This window comes from Cydia amplana, chromosome 22 (assembly GCF_948474715.1).
Source record: "Cydia amplana chromosome 22, ilCydAmpl1.1, whole genome shotgun sequence".
NCBI classification, from domain to species: domain Eukaryota; kingdom Metazoa; phylum Arthropoda; class Insecta; order Lepidoptera; family Tortricidae; genus Cydia; species Cydia amplana.
Window position 1 is genome coordinate 2,656,225 of NC_086090.1, and position 20,930 is coordinate 2,677,154.

At 36.6% G+C, this 20,930-nt stretch overlaps 1 protein-coding gene across 1 annotated transcript in view; it reads right to left on the reverse strand.

The window, feature by feature from the left end:
• The window catches only part of LOC134658391 (protein boule), a 34,581-nt gene extending 14,750 nt beyond the window's left edge, over window positions 1-19,831 (reverse strand). Inside the window, exon 1 of the mRNA XM_063514075.1 lies at window positions 19,120-19,831. Within this exon, the coding sequence (XP_063370145.1) occupies window positions 19,120-19,488 (369 nt within the window). The 5' untranslated portion in view covers window positions 19,489-19,831. The remainder of the gene's footprint in view (window positions 1-19,119) is intronic.
• Window positions 19,832-20,930: the final 1,099 nt, after the last annotated feature.

A 20,930-nucleotide genomic window follows, 5' to 3' on the forward strand; every position in this document is an offset into this window, starting at 1 on the left:
TGTTATGAGCGATATTTTAAAAATGTACCATTGCAGGTTAGTGATTTGTGTTTACGTTCTTACAACGGGACCCCAATAAAGCCCGTTGGTTATATTCTAGTCAAAGGTATTTTGGGTGAACATGTTTCGGAAAACCTTAAGCTGTGGGTAATAAAAAATGGCGGACCGCCCTTGCTAGGACGTTCGTGGCTGAGACGTTTACAGGTCAGTATAGTTGAAATTCACGATTTAATTTTACATTTATCGGAAAGTAATTTAGTAGACGATTTGCGGCAAAGGTTTCCGACCGTATTCACACCAGGGTTAGGCACTTGTACTAAAAAGATATCACTTAAATTATCTAACACTGATCCTGTGTTTATTAAAGCGAGGTCATTGCCCTTAGCATTACGTAAGCCGGTGGAGCGGGAACTCGATCGACTCGTGGCGGAGGGTACGATATGTAAGGTCGATTATTCTGATTTTGGTACACCCATTGTACCAGTAATTAAAAAAACGGGCGAAATTCGTATTTGCGGCGACTACAAAGTGACTGTTAACCCTAAGTTGGTACAGGACCCGTACCCGCTGCCACGAATCGAGGAGTTATTCGCCGCGTTGAGTGGGGGCGAGCAATACAGTAAGATTGACCTTACAAACGCGTACCAACAATTACTATTGGACGAGGAATCCCAACCATTCACTGCCATTACTACCCATATAGGTACTTTCATATATAGACGCACTCCATTTGGTTTGAGCTGCATTCCAGAGAAATTTCAGAAATTTGAAAGATTGCGCGATGTAGGTCTCAGGATTAAATTAGAAAAATGTTCATTTATGCAAGATAGCATTGTTTACTTAGGGTTTATTATAGATAAACAAGGTTTGCATCCCGACCCCGACAAGATTAAAGCTATTGTGGAGGCGCCTGCGCCGAATGACGTCGCACAGCTACGATCATTCTTGGGGTTAATTAACTACTACGCGAAGTTTATACCTAACCTTAGTTCAACGCTTTATCCGTTACATCGGTTGCTACGTAAAGATGTACCTTGGGTTTGGTCGACAGATTGCAATAATGCATTTTTACACGTCAAGAATGTCGTAGCTGGCAGAGGCGTACTGGTGCATTACGACCCCGACCTTCCGTTAGTGTTAGCCGTTGACAGTAGTTCGTACGGTCTCGGCAGCGTGCTGTCACACCGCTTCCCGGACGGCTCGGAGCGGCCCATATGTTTCGCGTCTCGCACGCTGACCGCGGCCGAACGGGCGTATAGTCAACTCGATAAAGAGGCGCTCGCAATAATAGCGGGTGTTATTAAACACCACCAGTATCTATATGGCCGTCATTTTATTATTAAAACGGACCACAAGCCTCTCACTTTTATATTTGGCTCTAAACACGGTTTACCGCAAACAGCCGCTAGTAGATTACAAAGATACGCGACTAGGCTGGCAGCTTACGATTTTGAGATTGAATTTGTCAAATCTAATGATAATAGTAACGCAGATGCACTCTCGCGGTTACCGTTGCCGTGTCGGCGTAATAAGGATAAGGGGTTAGATGCAATGACATATATAACAAGAACAAACATTTTTCATAAAAGGGAACTTTAGGTGGTTTGGTTACGAGGTGACCCCAAATCGTACCTTATTTTTAGGTTTATTAAATAGTTATTGGCATTACTGCCATGTGACGAATAACAATCATTAGAATTAACAAAACATGTGATTATTGTCAAAAAAATTAAATATTTTAGCTTTTAAACATTAAATAAACAATAATAAATACGTTTGAAAACAAGGGGACATTTCCAAATGGACACCCATGTAACTTAATGGACAAAGTAAAGACGAGATCACAATTATCAAAAATTTACACAAATACTCAGTGAATAATAAAAGGACTACAATATATGTACTAAAATCAGTAGATAGAGTTTTAAACATAAAAAAACTCAATATTACTTCATAAAATATTACTTATTAATTGCACATTAATTAAATAAGTACAGACAAAGTCACGGTAAAAACTACATATACTCAATGTGCGTGCGACTTTACCGTGTCCGTTTGGTTACATTTTTCTAGTCCGGCTATATGTTACGCTTCAAATTGTTACCAAACGGACGTAACGATTTGTCTGGGCCAGAATTAAACATATTCAAAATAATACAAAACTAACCACAATATTCAACTTATTTACTTGAAAAATAACTGTATGAGACATAGTTTTATTTATTATAAACAGTATTTCAGTTACTTAAGGTTTAAGCTGCATAAACTGTTGAACAAAACGGACAAAACATTGAGTAAAATTACATGTCAACACCAGCAGGCCACGATGGTCGCGATTTTGACCGTTTAAAATCAAATTTAACGTTTAAATAAGCTTTATCTATGGTCACAGGTTTGCCAGGATAAAATAAAACCTAAAATGTTGGTAAAAAATATTTCGCTACTTGGCGAAAACTGCGTAACCAACCCGGACTATGTCCGATTCGCTGTTTTGGGAGGACAACGGTTTTATCGAATTTAGACCCTATTATTGATGTTTTTAAAGCTGTTTTTCATCAATTACACATTTTTCAACATTTAAACTATGCCAGGAATGCATTACTTGGTGTTGCCTTCATAGAAAAAATATGTGTAAAAGTCCATCAAAAGTTGAAGTCGCTGAAGGGGACAGTACTACGGGGTGATTTTATAATATCTAAAAACCTGATTTTAAGTAAGAAAAAAGTAATTTATTGAGCATTAAACTTAATAAATGATGTGTCCATATAATATATTTCAATAAAAAACATCATTTGCCCAGTTAAAAAATTCGTCTTAAGAGTAAATCGCAAAAAATGTAAGGGGACATGCGAAAAAGTCGAGGGTACAACTTTAAATAGAAATGCCCATATGGGTCACGGCAAGCCTTTACTAAAAGGCCGTAAGGTTGACAGTTAACAGTTGGGACAGCGAACATGATAATATACTAATACATAAATAGAAAATACGCAAGACTCAGCAACAAATATCTGTGCTCATCACACAAATAATTACCCTTACCGGGATTCGAACCCAGGACCGCGGCTTTACAGGCAGGGTCACTACCCACTAGGCCAGACCAGTCGTATACGCACGCGAAAATGATAAATTATTAATAAAAATAATTATGTTTCAATGCCAAAGAAAAAACGTTTCTTTTCCAAGAATTACCAAGCTCAATGGAATCATTTTTCATTTTTGTAAAAACAAATTTCCTAGCTTTGAATATCGTGAATATTATTTTTTGTATCAGCGAGTTATAGCTCATCGGTGGTAAAGCTGAGCCAACTGCGAAAACAACCGGTCAAGTGCGAGTCGGACTCACGTTCCAATGGTACATTAAGTCTGACTCACGCTTGACTGCACATTTGTAATAGATTTTTCTGTCATCTAAATCAGTCTGTGTGTCTATAGATGAAGAACTATTTTGTGTATTTTTTTTCATAATTTTAGACCCAGTACTTTCGGAGATATAGGGGGGGGGGGGGGAGAATGGTCAGACAGACAGTGTTACGTCCTTTTGAGGTACGGTCAAGTGCAAGTCTATTTAATTTTAATTGGCGCACCGAGGGTTCCGTACAAACTGTCAATTATATATTTCATGCGTGCACTGTGCGTGCATGCCTCTGCTCACTAATTTGCGCGACCTTATGTGTATAGCAATAGGTATGATGGTTTTTCAAGAATAATTGACCGAGCGTTAGCGAAGGTCTCCGTTTCAGCTGGGGCATAAAATATGCTTTCGTATGTCCGGATGTTCTTTTCTACAGGTCGCAATTTTCAACCATTTTTCCTAAAGTTTTGTGAGCGGAATCAGCATTTAAATAGATTTATATATAGATTTATAGATTTTTTCTAAATGGCGGAGGCATACATAGAAGGATGACTCAAGTTAGACCGGGCCGCGTCCTGGCCGGAGCTTCCGAAGCTTCGTTTTCTATGGAAATCATCACGTGATTACCGTCATCTGTCATAGAAAACTAAGCGCCGGAAACTCCGGCCCGGACACGGCCCGGTCTAACGTGAGTCATCCTTTATTCATTATTGAGCTATGCTTGCGAGGTCTACAGCTCACAGACCTACTAGTTATTTATCATGCGATTTAAACAATTTGTTTATTAACTTCTTCAACAGTAGGTCCACGTTAAAACGTTAGCATTTTGCTAATTTAAACAACCCCTGGCTCTAAATTCTAACTAGACAGTATTTAGCACATGTGCTAACCGAGTTAGAAATAAAAGCAGCCCGTACCTTTGTTAACGCCTGGCTGGTCCCGGTAAAAGGTAATAAGTCTAGAACTGACGCTTTGAGGGAAAACAAAGCTTTGTGGGTTTCGCTTTGCTTTGTTATTTGTTTCTGATTTGTTTTATTTAGGTAGCTCAGTTTGTCGAGAATTTGAAAAAGTGTGCTTTTTGTTTGTTGGTTTAAACTTTAAATGAAAGAAGTGTTTTAATGTTTTAATGTTTATGTCATTTATCTACTTCTAAACATTTGACGGTAGCTATGCAAAGATACTGTCAGACGCATTGCAAAGCTTATTATTTAAGGTAAAAACCTTGGAATTTTGAGATATGAAATATTGGAGGAAGGGTTAAAAATGGGGTTAAAATATTTATAAATAACTAAACAGTAAAAGCCTAAGTTTAATTCTAACGTAACTTTAACATACCTACCTATATAAGTCACGACTTAAATTCGAAATTAAAGTCTATGCAATCGTCTATGTATAGTGTGCCATTAACGGTGTTTCAATTTCTAAATATGACAAGTAAGTAAACATTTCAAAAATCAAAAAAACCTATTTTATGCTCCACTCACGTTTAAACTAAGCTACACATTTATTGTCTTAAGTCGCAACGGACTAACTCAAACGGAGACCTAAATATCTAACAGTCACTTAAGTATTCTCTCAAAGCTAGCTAAACACCGAGACCATACATTTAAGTCTTTGCCCATAACAGATGGATTTCATTTCGTGCCGTATCACGATCTGGCGCGTTCAGGAAATGAACGGATTTTTAGCGGCCATTTTGATTTTGTTTTCATTTTTATTAAAGTTGGGGCGCTTTGCCACGCGGTGTGTGATTAATGTGCGGCGTTAATGAGTTTTGATATTGATGTGTTTAGGTATACACTTTGTGTATGTATTGTTATGTTTATGTGTATAGTGGGTGTTGTAGCAGATGTTCCAAGGTTGGTAATGGTGGTAATGGCAGATTAATATCGACAGGCAATGTGTGAAAGGTATAAGCTGACAAGATTATGTTTGGTCTTCGAAATGTTACAGATTTTCATTAGTACCTACTTGTACCATCGCCCACACTGTTAACAGCTAACAGTTTGTAAACCTTATTACAAAAGGCATAAGGTCCAACGATGGACAGTTAAGAGTGTTGTTATTTGTACGACACATCTTGGTCCTGGGCTAGTCTCATCCAGAAATGGGTTGCGATCATCCAAATGTCGTCCACTCTGCAGCTACGGACGCCAGGCGCTTCTATCATACGAAAGCTGCCAGTACGGCTACCATCAGTTTGGCACTGACATAAACGCCGTCGAGAACGTAATTTACTTTCTATACATCTCGCTCGTACTCGCATATTAGTGCAGACGAGATGTATAGAAAGTAAATTACGTTCTCGATAGCGTAAATGTCAGTTTTGACACTGTCAGTGACTCATGGTACGGGCTCAGCAATCTGTTAAGTGGTAACATTTTGGTCCACCTGCCCTGCCATCACTCTGTCTGGTAACATTAAAGCTTAAAATGTTGGATTGAGTTGAAGCCTGTTTTAAGGTTAAATAAAAATACCTACGCTTCATAAAAGGACAATAAACGTTACAATTGTACCTATTTACAGGTGTTTATTTCTCAAATATTGAATAAGTACGGTGGCACAGACAGGATACATTAAAAGGACATTAAGATTGGCCAGCTCTCGAATTGTTAGGTATTATAGTAAAGCACTTAGGTACAGCATTTGAGCTAGACATCTTAATTACAGACATTACAGTCAAATTTGCAAAGTTTTGTGCTTTTAATGTTTAGCTGAATGCCACGGCAATTAGGTATTTAAGACGTTCAACTATATAACAGAAGGCATAGTAACTAAACGAATTTCCAAAAAGGAGGAGGTTATCAATTTGACCTTATTAAAGGTTCCGTAGTCAACTAGAAATCCTTATAGTTTCGCAGTCTGTCAATTAAAGAATGCATGTTAATAGATGTAATGTTTTGAAAAGATACCCGCCGAGTTTATATGCCGGTCCCATATTGGGATGCCCTCCTTCAGTTTAGGAGGGACTTAAATCTTTTCGGGCGTAGTGTAGGGTTAGAGCCGAGCCGGAGTAGCTTTATTTGACGCTCATAAGCTAGCGCATTGTAATATGTCTACTTGAACAATTAAACTATCTTTAGCTTTAATCTTTACATTTTTTTTTGTAAATAACCTGAACAACATTCAATAAAAACTGCAGCAAACGTGATCAGTTAAGCCGCTTTATCGCAAAAAAAAAATCCCTTCGTAGTGAAAAGACGTACACGCGCTGTGAAGTACTCCCTTTTTCATTAACAAACCAAGCATTGTTATTCAAAACAGTGATTTAATAGAGAGCACTGCTCACGGCAATGCAGTCTGTGCGGAAAGGGAAGAGTCGTGGAATGTATGGGGCCCAATACCGTAAAATGGGGTGAGTAGGGACAAAACTGACAGCATGCAAACCTCGATAAAACTTTATTTTTACAAGTGGAAAACTGATTTATATACATACATAATAAATGTTGCGGTCGTTTTAGTATTTTGGCTTTTTTATGATTTTGTGTAGTTCCATTTCATAACTTTAAAGATAAACACGAAATAGTAGGAAATCCTAGCTAGGACTAAGGTGAGTTTTGAAATTGTTGTTATTGTTGTAATAGCTTGATTTGTTTTTAAAATATATAATTTACGTAGCAAAGTAGCCTAGTAAAAACCAACTCACCCCTCTGTCATCCCTTCTCTCCCCATTCATATCCCGACTGCCCTCGTAATCCCTACTCGCCCCATTTTACGGTACATTCCACGACTCTTCTGTTTCCGAACAGACTAGCAGCAATGCGGCCCAAGAAGGAAATCGTCATTGACATCTAACCATTTCTACCTTTTAGTTCGAATAAAAATATAACGTGTCAATTCGATTCATATTTCATTTCACCCGAGAGCGAAGCTTTAGCTTCAGGCACGAGGAAATTTAATAGAATCCCTCTCAAACCAACAGGCCAATTCGAACAATATCGGATTGATATTGGAATCATATTATCGTAGCTAACGTGCAATCGCTTACGCTCTATAGCGATCGGAACGCAACTGTCACTGTCACACTAATATGGAAGAGTGATTGAGAACCTATCGAATGAAATTTACACTAGACGTTCTGTAAGCTGTCATTCGCATGGGCGTCTCGCTGCACTAATACACAATTCCGAGTAAAATGACCGCGCAAATGACAGTTATCTGATATGATTAAAAAAAATTAATAGCCTATATTGTGTCCCGCTGCTGGGCAAAGGTCTCCCCTGTCTTTCGCCACTCCTCACGGCTTTAGGCATGCTCCCGCCAGTCGCCAAAAAATGAGCCCAGGTCGTTCCACCATCTCATTTTTGGTCTGCATCTGCCTCGAGTGATCTGTGGTGTACCCATTCGGTCGCTATTTTGGCCAATCTGTCCGGGTGCATCCTACAGATGTGTCATGTGTCCCGTCCTATCCCATTTGAGCTTGGCGGCCTTCACACCCACAACTACGATATGATTTCAATATGATTCAAATATTGTTTTGATGTCAGGTGCACATTCGAATCGGCCTGCCAGTCAGGAATATTCAAAGCAAGCCTTCCGTGAATTTCATTTGAGCAAAAAGGACATTTTAAAACTGTATCGGAGTTATTAAATTTTTTCTGACTTTAGTCGGGTCAGGTAAGTACTTAATAAAAAGTTTGCAAAAATGCTAAAAGTGAAAATGGAGTAGCTTTTAGGAAATAAGGGCTACTTTATCAGAATTATAAGACTTAAAATTATACGCATTATATTACCTATACTTAGCATATTTTACTATACGTTTATAATATCGTGAAGTTAAAGATCACAGCTACTTACCTTATTTCTAGGGGCTGTCCGCTTGGCAACTACCTAATCCTAAGAACTGGCGTAGGCACTAGTTTTTACGAAAGAGACTGCCATTTGACCATTCACCTCGAATCTAGTCTTCCAACTAGGCCTCTATATTGGGATTATAGTTCGGTTTCCTCGCAATGTTTTCCTTCACCGAAAAGCGGCAGGTAAATAATTATAAAAATATCAAAGAATAATTATATGGTAGGTACTCATAAGCTCCGAGCTCATTGGTACGAACCGGGGTTTGAAGCCGCGACCTCCGGATTGAAAGTCGCACGCTCTTGCCGCTAGGCTACCAACGCTTTTTCTTTTGATATTAATAAAATTGTTGATAAGACTTATAAATATGTTCTCCTTTAAAAAAAAACTACAGTGGCAAATTGTTTTTAGTAGGTATTTATACTTTTTCCAATTTCCATTGATATCCATTTTATTTTTTATTTACTCGTAACAAGATTTTATTAGGTCGACCTGTATGTAACTATGTAATGGAATCTAAGGTAACTAATTTAACCCATAGAATTAGAATAGACAAGAACAACTGTCAATCTTCAAAAGTGCGACCAAAAATGAAATGCAAGTGTGTGCGTAAATTATCTATGTGAGATCAAAAATAGTGATGTCATGTTACAACATATTAATAATCTGTCGGTGTTTGATTGCTTTATCGACTACTTTTTCAAATGTGTTATTTTAAACGTTAAAATTCTACGACATTATGATGTATAAAATAACACATGCACTGCGTGTGCTATCAAAAATCGTTACAGCCTTATCTTAGTCTAACTCAGCGGTTCTCAATCTTTTTTTTTGACGGAACCCTTTTGGAAAGCGAAATACTTGATGGAACCCTACAATATAACAATAGTTTTTAGAAGTGTATTTTTTTATTAATAAGCACAATAATTATGCTTATTTTATTATTCTAAATTCTTGCGGAACCCCTGCAGGGGTGTCGCGGAACCCTAGGGTTCCGCGGAACACACTTTGAGAATGGCTGGTCTAACTCTTACTGTGTTGGAAAGTGAAGTTTAAATTTACTGCTAAACATCTGCACCTTCAAAAAGGTATAACAATCGTTATTATTTGAAGTCGGTTATAAAGGTTAATATCTTAATTATGTCTTGTGAAGAAATGATTACATAGCTATTAATATACCGACAAGTTATCGATACTGTCATCTGAACATTTTGTCAAGCCCTAGCGTAAAGTAACAGTTTATGTTTTTACACAAAATATTTTAAATTATTGAGTAATATGATAAAATATTAGCACACAAAGGAAGAAAAACTTATAATCAACTGTATAAACCGGCTTCTTACACTTTTTATGCTGTTAATTTGACAAAATATCGTTAAGAAAATTTCGCTCGGAATATCATTATTCCTCTGAAATAAGTATTTGCTAGGTTTATTTGGCCCCGTGACACTGAAATCCGGTACACTACAAGACACTATCTTCATTGTATTACTTTATCAAATAGTTTTCTTCCGAATTTGTGTATATTTTTCAAATTGAAAATTACGGTGATACGCTCTTGGCCGTCCGCGGCCGTCGTCAAACTCAAAAATGGTCACGTTTTCTCATTTGTAGTCTGACTCTTTCGCACTCATGCGATGTTCATATACGTGATGGCTTCCCTTTCGCACACTTCAGCTGTCTGTCAAGCGCGAGCGCGAAAATGACAAGTCTGTGGGTACCATCGAGCTGATCTGATGATGGAGACAGGAGGTGGCCATAGGAACTCTGTGATGAAACAACGCAACCTAATTGTGTTAGGGGTTTTTAGAATTGTCTCGATGAGTATTAGTTGTCTGTCGTAAGAAAAGTACAGTCAGCGATAAAAGCTTGTACCAAAAATTAAATTTTTGCCAAAAACTTATTACATATTAACTACATATACCTATAATTATATTTTCTCAAGACCAATGAATAACAACGCAAAAATGAATGACATCCTTCAAAGAGGCCCTTAAGAGCGCAGCTCTAAATTTTTGTCGTTGAAGAATGTCTTTGAACCCTCAGGAGTGCTCGAGTTCTTAAGCCTCAATGGAGAGCGGTCAAGTGGGAAAGGTATTTTTGACATAAGCATTTTGAGATTTGGATTCGTTTTACATTTTTGTCTTCGAGTTGTAAAGTCACCATTAGATATATCGGAGCGGCCATGGTGCTCAAAAATATCTAAAAGAATTGAGGGTTTGTGAAAAAAGTTGTCGATGGCGACTGTAGGTAAATGGATGTTTAGATCCTACTTAATTCACTAGTTATCAAGGAGTTTTAACAAATTATTTGTCCATTTTCCAATTAATAATTATGGTCAAAAACTAAAATACCAAAATTAAATTAATATTTGTGTACACAGATATAAAGGTGACATTCGAATGGCAACCGCAGCTACATTACTGTTACTGCATTACTGCTGCGACTTAGACATTCCCACAGCACACTGTCGATTTCCTTGATAAAATGAGTGTCATTCGTTGCCACATTACTGACGTGATTTAGAATGTTCAATACGACACTGTTGGAAATTGTCTGTGTAGTCTATGCCGTACATTAGGTGTCAAATATTTTGTATCTGTGATCTTTCTCTTTCTCGCTGCCCTCAGCTCATGCAGCCGTAAGATTGTGTCGTCCCATTTATTTTAATTATTTTATGTTTTACAACTTATACAAATCTTTATTTTATCTCAATGTTTCTAATGATATACAACTAGATATAGTGCTGTGTTAATTTTGGTATATTAATACAGACTGATATCATAACTTTGCGTTATTCATTAACCGTGATCTCGGCTAGTCCTTCGCCTGCTTCCCTGTGCCCGTGTTCCTCATATATCTCTAACAGACACTCATTTTATAAAGTAAATTGACAGTGACAGCTCAGCGCCCGCGCCAATTCCGCAGCAGTAATGCAGCTGCAGTTGGCAACCGAATATCACCTTAACATCGACAAATCCTGTTATTAATAAGCATTATTTCAACTTTAAAGAGTGCACTAAAGTTTCTGCCATAAAATAGTAATATTTTGCTAATAGCCGGCGAACGAAAGCACCTGCCTGCAGCGTGGGAAGAAAAAACAAGTCATTTAAGCTCTAGAGATTAAAACCGGTCAAGTGCGAGTCGGACTCGCATTCTAAGGGTTCCGTACATTAGAGATAGAGATAGAAATAGAGATAATATATTTATTTGCATACCAGTATGTTACATAGGTATTAGATACATAATGGACCCTGGAAGGGTTGAGCAAAACATGTTATTTATATTAAGTAATAGGGCTTTATTACTTCTATTTCATTACCCAATTTTTAACAATGTATTTTTTATGTGGAACGTGAATGAAATGTCTTTAAAAAACCGTAGGGCTTGGATCAAAAACTACGTAATTAAGTCTGACTCACGCTTGACTGCACATTTCTAATTGGTTTTCCTATCATGTATAGGTAGAGAACTATTTTGTGTATTTTTTTCAAAATTTTAGACCCAGTAGTTTTGGAGATAAAGGGGGGGGGGCGGATAGACAGGCAGACGCACGAGTGATCCTATTATAAGGGTTCCGTTTCCTTTTGAGATACGGAACCCTAAAAACAAGTCATTTAAGCTCTAAAGATTAAAAATAAGAGTAAAATGGCTCGTTTTCCCTGATTGTTCCCACGTGCACAACTAAACTATAGAAAGGTCACAGTTCAGAACCCCTAGTGTAATTTTCAATCATATAGCGTTATATAGCGTTATACGAGCGTTCGCGTTTGTGTTATGTTTATTTTTTATGGGATTTTGAAAAGCGCGCCAAGCGGGACATTTAAAACTCTAAATCCTATACACAATGACACTAAACACGTACGCTATCGAATGAAAATTACACAGTGCAATGAAAAGACAAAAACTTTGTGAAAATTGATGACTGTATCTTTTTTTGAGTTAAGGTACCGTTCTGATTCTGACTTCACGACGACATTACTGCTGCAGAATACGTCAAATTTTAAATAAGGTTTTTTATATAAAATTTCCGATACTATAGCCAGGGTCCGCTTTCCTTGATCGCCGCATGACCTAGGGCCTTGGACAGTTAGGTTGAGGCATCTTTTTCCGACGTAGTCTACCGATATTATAGATGGTCAAGCAGATCTTGTCAGTAGAAAAAGGCGGCAAATTTGAAAAATTTAGGCGCGAAGGGTATCGTCCCATAGAAAATTTGAATTTCGCGCCTTTTTCTACTGACAAGATTTGCTTGTCCATCTATACATATATACATAATTATAATTATTACCTACCTATACTATAATTATTATATTTAATCAATATTTATACGTATTGCGAAAACTTCGTTTAATCACGTGCAGCTCCGAATCAAGCCCCGAATCTATTCATACAAGCCGAGCCGTGGCAATTAAAGTGGCGAAAGGTCAGGGTTCGTCTGTGCGACATCATAGTCTAAGAGGCGGTGCCGTATACTATACCAGCCAACTATAGTCTATAGTCCAGTACTACAGTCAGCATTCGAAGTAGCGGACTAAACTACGCGTCAAAAATATCTCACCATTATCTAATAACTTAACAAAAAGAGAGAAGAGAGAGAGAGAGAGAGAGAGAGAGAGAGGGGAGAGAGAGAGAGACGAAAGAGAGAGTTAAATAGAGAGCTGGCAGCTTTCTCTCGCAGCGCATAATTATTACTATTCAGCGAGGGAATGCTGCCAGCATCTTTGGCACTATCCCGCGGGGGCCTTCTTTAGATGTATTTTAATTTAGATTAGTTTAGTTTTTAATTTTATTATAAGTAGTTTTATATAATATATTATGTACATGTAAAGTTTATTTGCAACACCCAATTTTATAGTAAAATAAAACTAATGCATTTACAAAAATAGAATGACTCTAATCATATAGTTAAAGCAATTAAACTGTAACACATTCCTACTTTTGAACGCGAACTGTAGAGATTTATATGCGTTATATTTATGAGGCACGTCATAGTTTCATCAGGGCCTTACTCGACTACTATAGGTACGCCTTAACTTCTTAAACTTAGGGTTCTTATATGCGCAGCTCAAACACGAACAAAACTAGTACTTCTAAGTAGTAGTAGTAGTAATAACTGTAGCAAGTCTTTAGTAGTTATATGATATAACGCTGATGATGATGATCCTTCCGAACGATTTCGGCAATGGCGACCACTTCGACTCCTAATTTGCTCGGCGCTCGTACGCCCGAAGATGGCTAACGTAGCCGCGCGATCTTCGAGGTGAACCCCCGCGCACATTGAGGACGTGAGGGCACCGATATAACGCTAAAGGGTATTCAAATTCACTCTAAAACTACAATTGAACCAGTTTTGGGAATATTACTACTATTACTACTTTATTATGTTTCGATTCGCCTGCTTTCTTACTTATAGTTCGTTTTATTAGTATTAGAAAAAGACTACGCGATCTTGACGTTCTTAATTGAAAAACGCTTTTTAACCCTTATTTTTTTTGTATAATTACTTAATAAATTGAAATAGATGGGTAATGTTTGTATAGATTGTGGGGAAAAATAAAGAAAAAATCATAGTATAATTAAAAGATATAGCTAGTCAACCAAATCTTGTCAGTAAAAAAAGGCGCGAAATTCAAATTTTCTATGGTACGATATCCCTTCGCGCCTACATTTTTCAAATTTGCCGCCTTTTTCTACTGTTAAGATCATTTTCATTATGCATTTAACCCTTAAACAGGTTGTGTATCTATAAGTACCACATAGCAAATGATTTTTTTTGACAAGCTGAGTAAATACAACGACCGCAAAATGTCATTGCCGTAAAGTCTATTAAGTGGGTGATATCGGAACGTAAAAAAATGACAGGTGTCAAAACAAATTTCTTTGACAATTTAGATGTCAAGTTCAAATCGACAACAAATGGCAGTTTTTGTACGTTTCTCCCGCTGTATAAGTTCGCTACGCCGAAAAAAAGCACTGTATTTTGTTTTGTATTTTTATGGTAGATTATTAGATAATGTATGTGTAGTAAGTCATAACTTACCTTAGTTATTGTTTTCTGATAAAATATTCGATCTAAAAGTTTGTGGTTCGTATGAACCCTCGGCTCTGCCCGTCTGGGGCACGTTCGAGTGGTTTATAAGTGGCCTCTGCCCTGCAGGGAGTTTACATAACATTTAAGGGTCAGATTCATTACTATGAATGAACCCTCATAGTACAAAAGTCATTCAAACTAAGAAAAATATATCGCAATAATATTATATTTTCCTTTGGTTTTTAAATTAAATATTTATTCAACGATTAATCTTACGAGCCACGATATCCGCGCGATATCTATTATCTTAATTAAATTGTGGTTTTATTATTTTATCGATTACATGTGAACGGGGCAGTGGCCATATATGTGCCACGCAGCACCATTTTTAACGGGCAGAGGGCATATAAAAACCATCGGGTTTTTTTTATTGAATTAATGATAATAATAAAAAAACAAGAAATTACTTTTCTTTTAACGCTATTATCTATCCAAATCAGTAATCAAAAGTAAAAAATTCGTCAGACCTGTTTAAGGGTTAAGGGTTAAAAATCAGTAACTATTACTTATGACAGCAAAATAATGTAAATAATCGTATATGATTCATAATTTGTTACATATTTTCCGTGACTTATTTTTCAAAAGTATTTTTCAATAAAAAGACACGTCAAGATTGTTTACCTTTTTTCTAATGCTAAAAAAACGAACTATAGAAATGTGTACCTATTTATTAGTCACTTAATCCCCATCATGACTATCTTCTGTAAGCTTCTTACGCGAAGTATTCTAGACTCAATTTCAGCATGAACGCTACATTGCAGCCAAATTGATCAATAAATTGTGCCTCCCTCGTCGTTCGAGTGAGACCTAACACCCTCTAGGACTTTTAAGAAAAATCTTGTTTAATGTGACTATTATTATAATTTTTATAATTGTAACGAAGGCTGCTGTCCGTATAGAAAATAAATGCAAGGATTGAACAAATAAAACAATTACTTAGACTCTTTAGCTTACAAAGCAATCGTTTTTAGGGTTCCGTAGCCAAATGGCAAAAAACGGAACCCTTATAGATTCGTCATGTCTGTCTGTCTGTCCGTCTGTCCGTCTGTCCGTCTGTCCGTCTGTCCGTCTGTCCGTCCGTATGTCACAGCCACTTTTCTCCGAAACTATAAGAACTATACTGTTGAAACTTGGTAAGTAGATGTATTCTGTGAACCGCATTAAGATTTTCACACAAAAATAGAAAAAAAACATTAAATTTTTGGGGTTCCCCATACTTCGAACTGAAACTCAAAAATTTTTTTTTCATCAAACCCATACGTGTGGGGTATCTATGGATAGGTCTTCAAAAATGATATTGAGGTTTCTAATATAATTTTTTTCTAAACTGAATAGTTTGCGCGAGAGACACTTCCAAAGTGGTAAAATGTGTGTCCCCCCCCCTGTAACTTCTAAAATAAGAGAATGATAAAACTAAAAAAAATATATGATGTACATTACCATGTAAACTTCCACCGAAAATTGGTTTGAACGAGATCTAGTAAGTAGTTTTTTTTTTATACGTCATAAATCGCCTAAATACGGAACCCTTCATGGGCGAGTCCGACTCGCACTTGGCCGCTTTTTATTGCAGATATCGTCCTTTAAAGGGACCTTTATAAACAAGGGTGGAATCGATGTTATTTTCTATGGAAATACATAAAAAATATAAATACATTAGGGGCCATCTCTTACACAGATTAACCTACCCCCAAACTGACCAAATCCTAGTAAGTCTATGGGTGCTAGGTAACAATATATACATATTTATGTAGATAAATACATACTTATAAATACCTACATAGAAAACTCCCATGACTCAGGAACAAATATTTGTTTAATAATCACACAAATAAATGTCCTTACCGGGCGTCGAACCCAGGTCCATCGGCTTCACAGGCAGGGTCACTATCAGAGATGTGAAAAATACTTTATAAAAAGTATTTAAATACAAAATACAAATACTTCCTTGATATACTATTTCAAATGCAAAATACAAAATAGTTTTTGAATTTGTATTTAAAATACAAAATACGAAATAGGTATTTTCAAAATACTTTTTAAAAATACAAATACTTTGCGATAAAAGGTACTCTGAATAGTGAATACCTAGTCTGAATTAAAAAGTATTACTCAGAATATCCGAATTGAAAAGACTCTTTATTCTTTGAAAACAGTGTGTCAATCAGTCCTCTATCTAAAGTGCAAATTTCTAGTTGTTTGCTCATATTAACCGGAAGGATGATGGTTTATAACGGACAAATTTTAAAAGCATTAATTTAGATTTGTAATGTTTTACAGCTAGTATTATGCCTCTCGTTAGTGTGATAAAAACGTCGTCGTGATAAAAGTATTTTGTATTTTGAAAATAGAAAATAGGTCCCAAAAACTATTTCAAATAAAATACAAAATAGTTTTTTTCAATAGGTATTTAAATACAAAATACAAAATAGGTATTTTGCATTTTGTATTTGCATTTTAAATACAAGTATTTCAAATAAGTCACATCTCTGGTCACTATATCCTATATCCATTAGGCCAGACCGTCGACCGGTCGTCAAAAAAAAAAACGTGACATAGCTTTATTGTTATATCTTATATCGTCAATTGTATATTTTTTTGTTTATAGAATACTGCACATTCTAAAGTCTCTGTCTGTGTGTTAGGTACTTTTAGACGCCTAAACTGATGAACCGATTTCGATGCAATTTATTATTGAGATAGTTTGAGTCGCGAAAGGACTTAGGAGAGTTTTTATCACAAGAATCATTAACCTGTTGTCTGTGTTTGATAAGATTAAGGACCCTGACCAAATTTTATTTTTTGCATTTTTATCACGAATATTTTTGTCTACTCTATACAGCACAACCGACATTTGTACCCATTATTTTTGACCACCTATGAAAGATTATTGGGGTGATAACAGGGGCGTACCTAAGCTCTTCCGCAATTACCTATGTACCAAACCTTTCGTAACCTTTTAGTACCTACCTATACCTTGTGCATTCTTATTTGCATTATTTGACACATTATGACTGACGTTTATAGAGATGTAACTAACCCAAATCGATTGTCACAGGAAGCGATTACGATTGGATGGCACCTAGTCTGAGGTATCGAATTGTGACGTTTAATGAATTTTTATTTGAGATTTAAATGAAGCTATAATTATATGGTTAATAAATAATAATAAGAGCATATAATACATTTAATAATGCTTTGTTATAAATATCGATTAACTATTGTAATATGAATGATTTATACCAAAATTTACCTAGATTTAATAATGTTTAAAAATTTGACGTGTAAAATGTATATTTTATGAATAAAACATTGAATTGAATTGAATTGTTGCGACCTAAAATGAAAAATTTATATCGATTTACTTAGACGACTACCGATTCATAACGGTGGTGTCCGGCTAACCCTAAATTTAAGAAAAAAATCGAGTTGCACTCCGGGAGTGCCGACAGAAGTGAAAACTCAATGACTAGTCCAAAATGTCTGCAGCACTATGTATAATTTACCCATCCTCCTTTCTATTGAAAAACTTTAGTTCCGAAATTGCTGGTCAGTGAGCTTATTTAAAATTCGAATTCAAATTTGTAGCGTTAATTGTTTAAAATTCGAATAGAAATTGTAAAGTTACCTTGCAGACCTCGCATCTAAATATAAATTTGGTCATGATATTTTGAGTTTTATTCACCAGTAATAGAGTTCACTTTTATTAGCGATTTCATCAAGATGTAGCTTTATTGAATTATGTCATTGATTTTTTCTTTATTTATTTAAATGCCATCTAAATGAGTGGTCATCTAAACCTTACGGTCACGTGATCGCTTTACGCTGTCTCGAGTTTATCATTTTTTCCCCACCTCAAAAAGTGCCCAGCGCCGCTAAAGAATTTTACACTTCAAAAAAAGACGTAGAACGTAAACGTTCGCAGTGCAATTGTCTTCCTTTGTGATTTCGATGTGCAAGACATTTTACGTTGTATTGCTGTTGTGAGTGACGTGTGTCAAATAATGCAAATACGAATAATCCCACTATAAATTACTACATATAATATATGTAGGGTCGAAAAGCGCTGGTGGCCTAGCGGTAAGAGCGTGCGACTTGCAATCCGGAGGTCGCGGGTTCGAACCCCGGCTCGTGCCAATGAGATTTTTGGAACTTATGTACGAAATATCATTTGATATTTACCAGTCGCTTTTCGGTGAAGGAAAACATCGTGAGGAAACCGGACTAATCCCAATACGGGCCTAGTTTACCCTCTGGGTTGGAAGGTCAGATGGCAGTCGCTTTTGTAAAAACTAGTGCCCACGCCAATTACTGGGATTAGTTGCCAAGCGGACCCCAGGCTCCCATGAGCCGTGGCAAAATGCCGGGACAACGCGAGGAAGATAATAATATTATTATGTAGGGTCTTAAACCCTGAAATATCTACCTAAAAGTTGTATAAAACTACCATTTCCGAAAAACATTTGCGAAATACGAAAAATCTCGCGTGTCTACTGCTGTGGAATCTTATCAAATCACGGTAACGTGTCAAGTGTCAACGCTGTTATCGTGACAAATCTCTCGTTTCGACTGGTAAAATAAACTGACAAAAATTACACGCGACTAACTGAAATAGTTAATAATAGTAATAAGTCAACGAATTTCGTTAATTTTAAGAAGCGATGAAACAAAGGAATTGCTACTTTATTTGGTCAATTAAAGGTTCTAATTATTATTAAAACGAAGTGTCGGTACAATGTAATGCACTTTGGGCCTTATTTGCTTGACTTGTAAAGTTCTATTAATATGGTGGTTAAACTGTAAACTTCATGTCCATGAACCTTTGTGACCAAATTTATTTTCTAATTATTTCTTTATAATTCATAATAAAGGCACTGACCTGTTTAACGATGAGCCGCGCGACCCTCGGGCTAGCAAATGTCACAAAGCCATAACACTTGGACACTCCAGCTCTGTCGTAAATGACCCTCGCAGCTGTCACAGTCGCGAATCCAGAGAAGAACTTCCACAGGTCCTCGTCCGTTGTCGTCAGAGAAAACCCTCCTACGAATATCCTGTTGTGGATGACTGTCCCGAATTTAGGAGCGTCAGTAGGTGGCAAGCTGTCATCCGTATCATCTTCAGGGGAATTCAACAACGCTTTCAACTTCTCGTGTGGATCAACGCTCTTTCTATTGTTCGCTGCACTTTCTTCGACCATATGAGCACAACTCGCGGACTCACTCCTAATGTATCTTTTAACTTCCATCTTTAATACATGATCCCTTGTTTACTATGCTAACGCTAGCGAGGACTACTGTGGAACAGAAAACAACTGAGCGCGTATCGATTTTACATGTATTTTTTAGATATAGGTATAAACCGTGCGTTGCGCGGTAGGCGTACCGTTCAGCTGATCCTGTAGAGTGATGGCAAGAGTTGAGATAAGCATGTGGACTCAGATTTTAGAGATACGCGATATAAATAGTGTTTGAGCTATTGTACGGCGCTATTTTTACGAGAAGCGAGAACTGGGTCAATGGTAGACATCTAGCGGCGGGATGCGTTAACTTGACGATTTTCGTTTAGTTTATTCACTGTAGGTGGCGCTTATTTTTTGAAACTTCGGCTTGTGAAAAGTTTTTTATACTTTTAGAAGTTATCAACAAAAGGAGTAACTTATATTAAAGGGGGCAGGACATTGCATAGAATAACTTTTAATCAAACGGGAGATTAACTTGTAATGTATAGATTTCGGGTGAGGTTTACCGAGTTTCGAAAAGTTTTCAGTTTATCGGGTTTGAATCCGAAATTGGAAAAGTTTTGAAGCATGTGTGAAGGTTTAACTTCCTTTGTACAATAGTAGTTTATGTGACTGCTACATAATGAGAGGCATTAAAATACGAGTGTGGGTTTAAGAAACGAACGTTAGTGAGTTTCTTAAAAGGATCACACGAGTATTTTAATGCCTTATTATGTACAGTTACATACACTACTTTATCTAAACACATGCTTAAAACTAACTAAAAGATAAACTGTACGTCAAATGGCGGCGAATGAAAACTTTTTTCACGCATGTCACATATCCGTAGTTTTTTTTTAATTCCTAGACAAAAGAATGAAGTCCCTATTCTCATGTCACTCGAGATCAAATATCGTGCGGTTTATATTACAAAAAACATACTAAATTGACGTTTCGTATCGATAACTGTTTTAATATCTATGGATACTAGAATAGAGACCCACTTGAGTTTTGACTGCTGTTCCAAATTTAAACTCATAACCTTACAAAAATCTATAACGTTACCTATGTACTCGTTTTTTTTTTTTTATTTTTTTTTATTTATTTTTTTAATTAGTATGCAGTTTGGTCGACCTTGTGACCAGCGACTGCTCTTGTTGGGAGAAGATTGGTAACGTGGCCGTAAGGGCCACGTCACCACCAAGGACGAAAGGGAAAGGAAATTCACAGGAGTAAGAAAAGAGAAAAGCAAGAATAGAGAAGAGAAGAGAAGTTAATTTGTAGCAAAAACAATAACGCTAGGTACAGAGTATGTACTCGTACATTAAAGTACAAATTTTCCTACTACCACAGATAAGAAAGTTCTCATAGTAAAATTGGTTGTAATAAAGCTTGTCATTTCCTACGGTTTCTGAACGCATTATAGAGCACTAATGACATGTGTGTAGATAAAGTATAATTAAATGCAC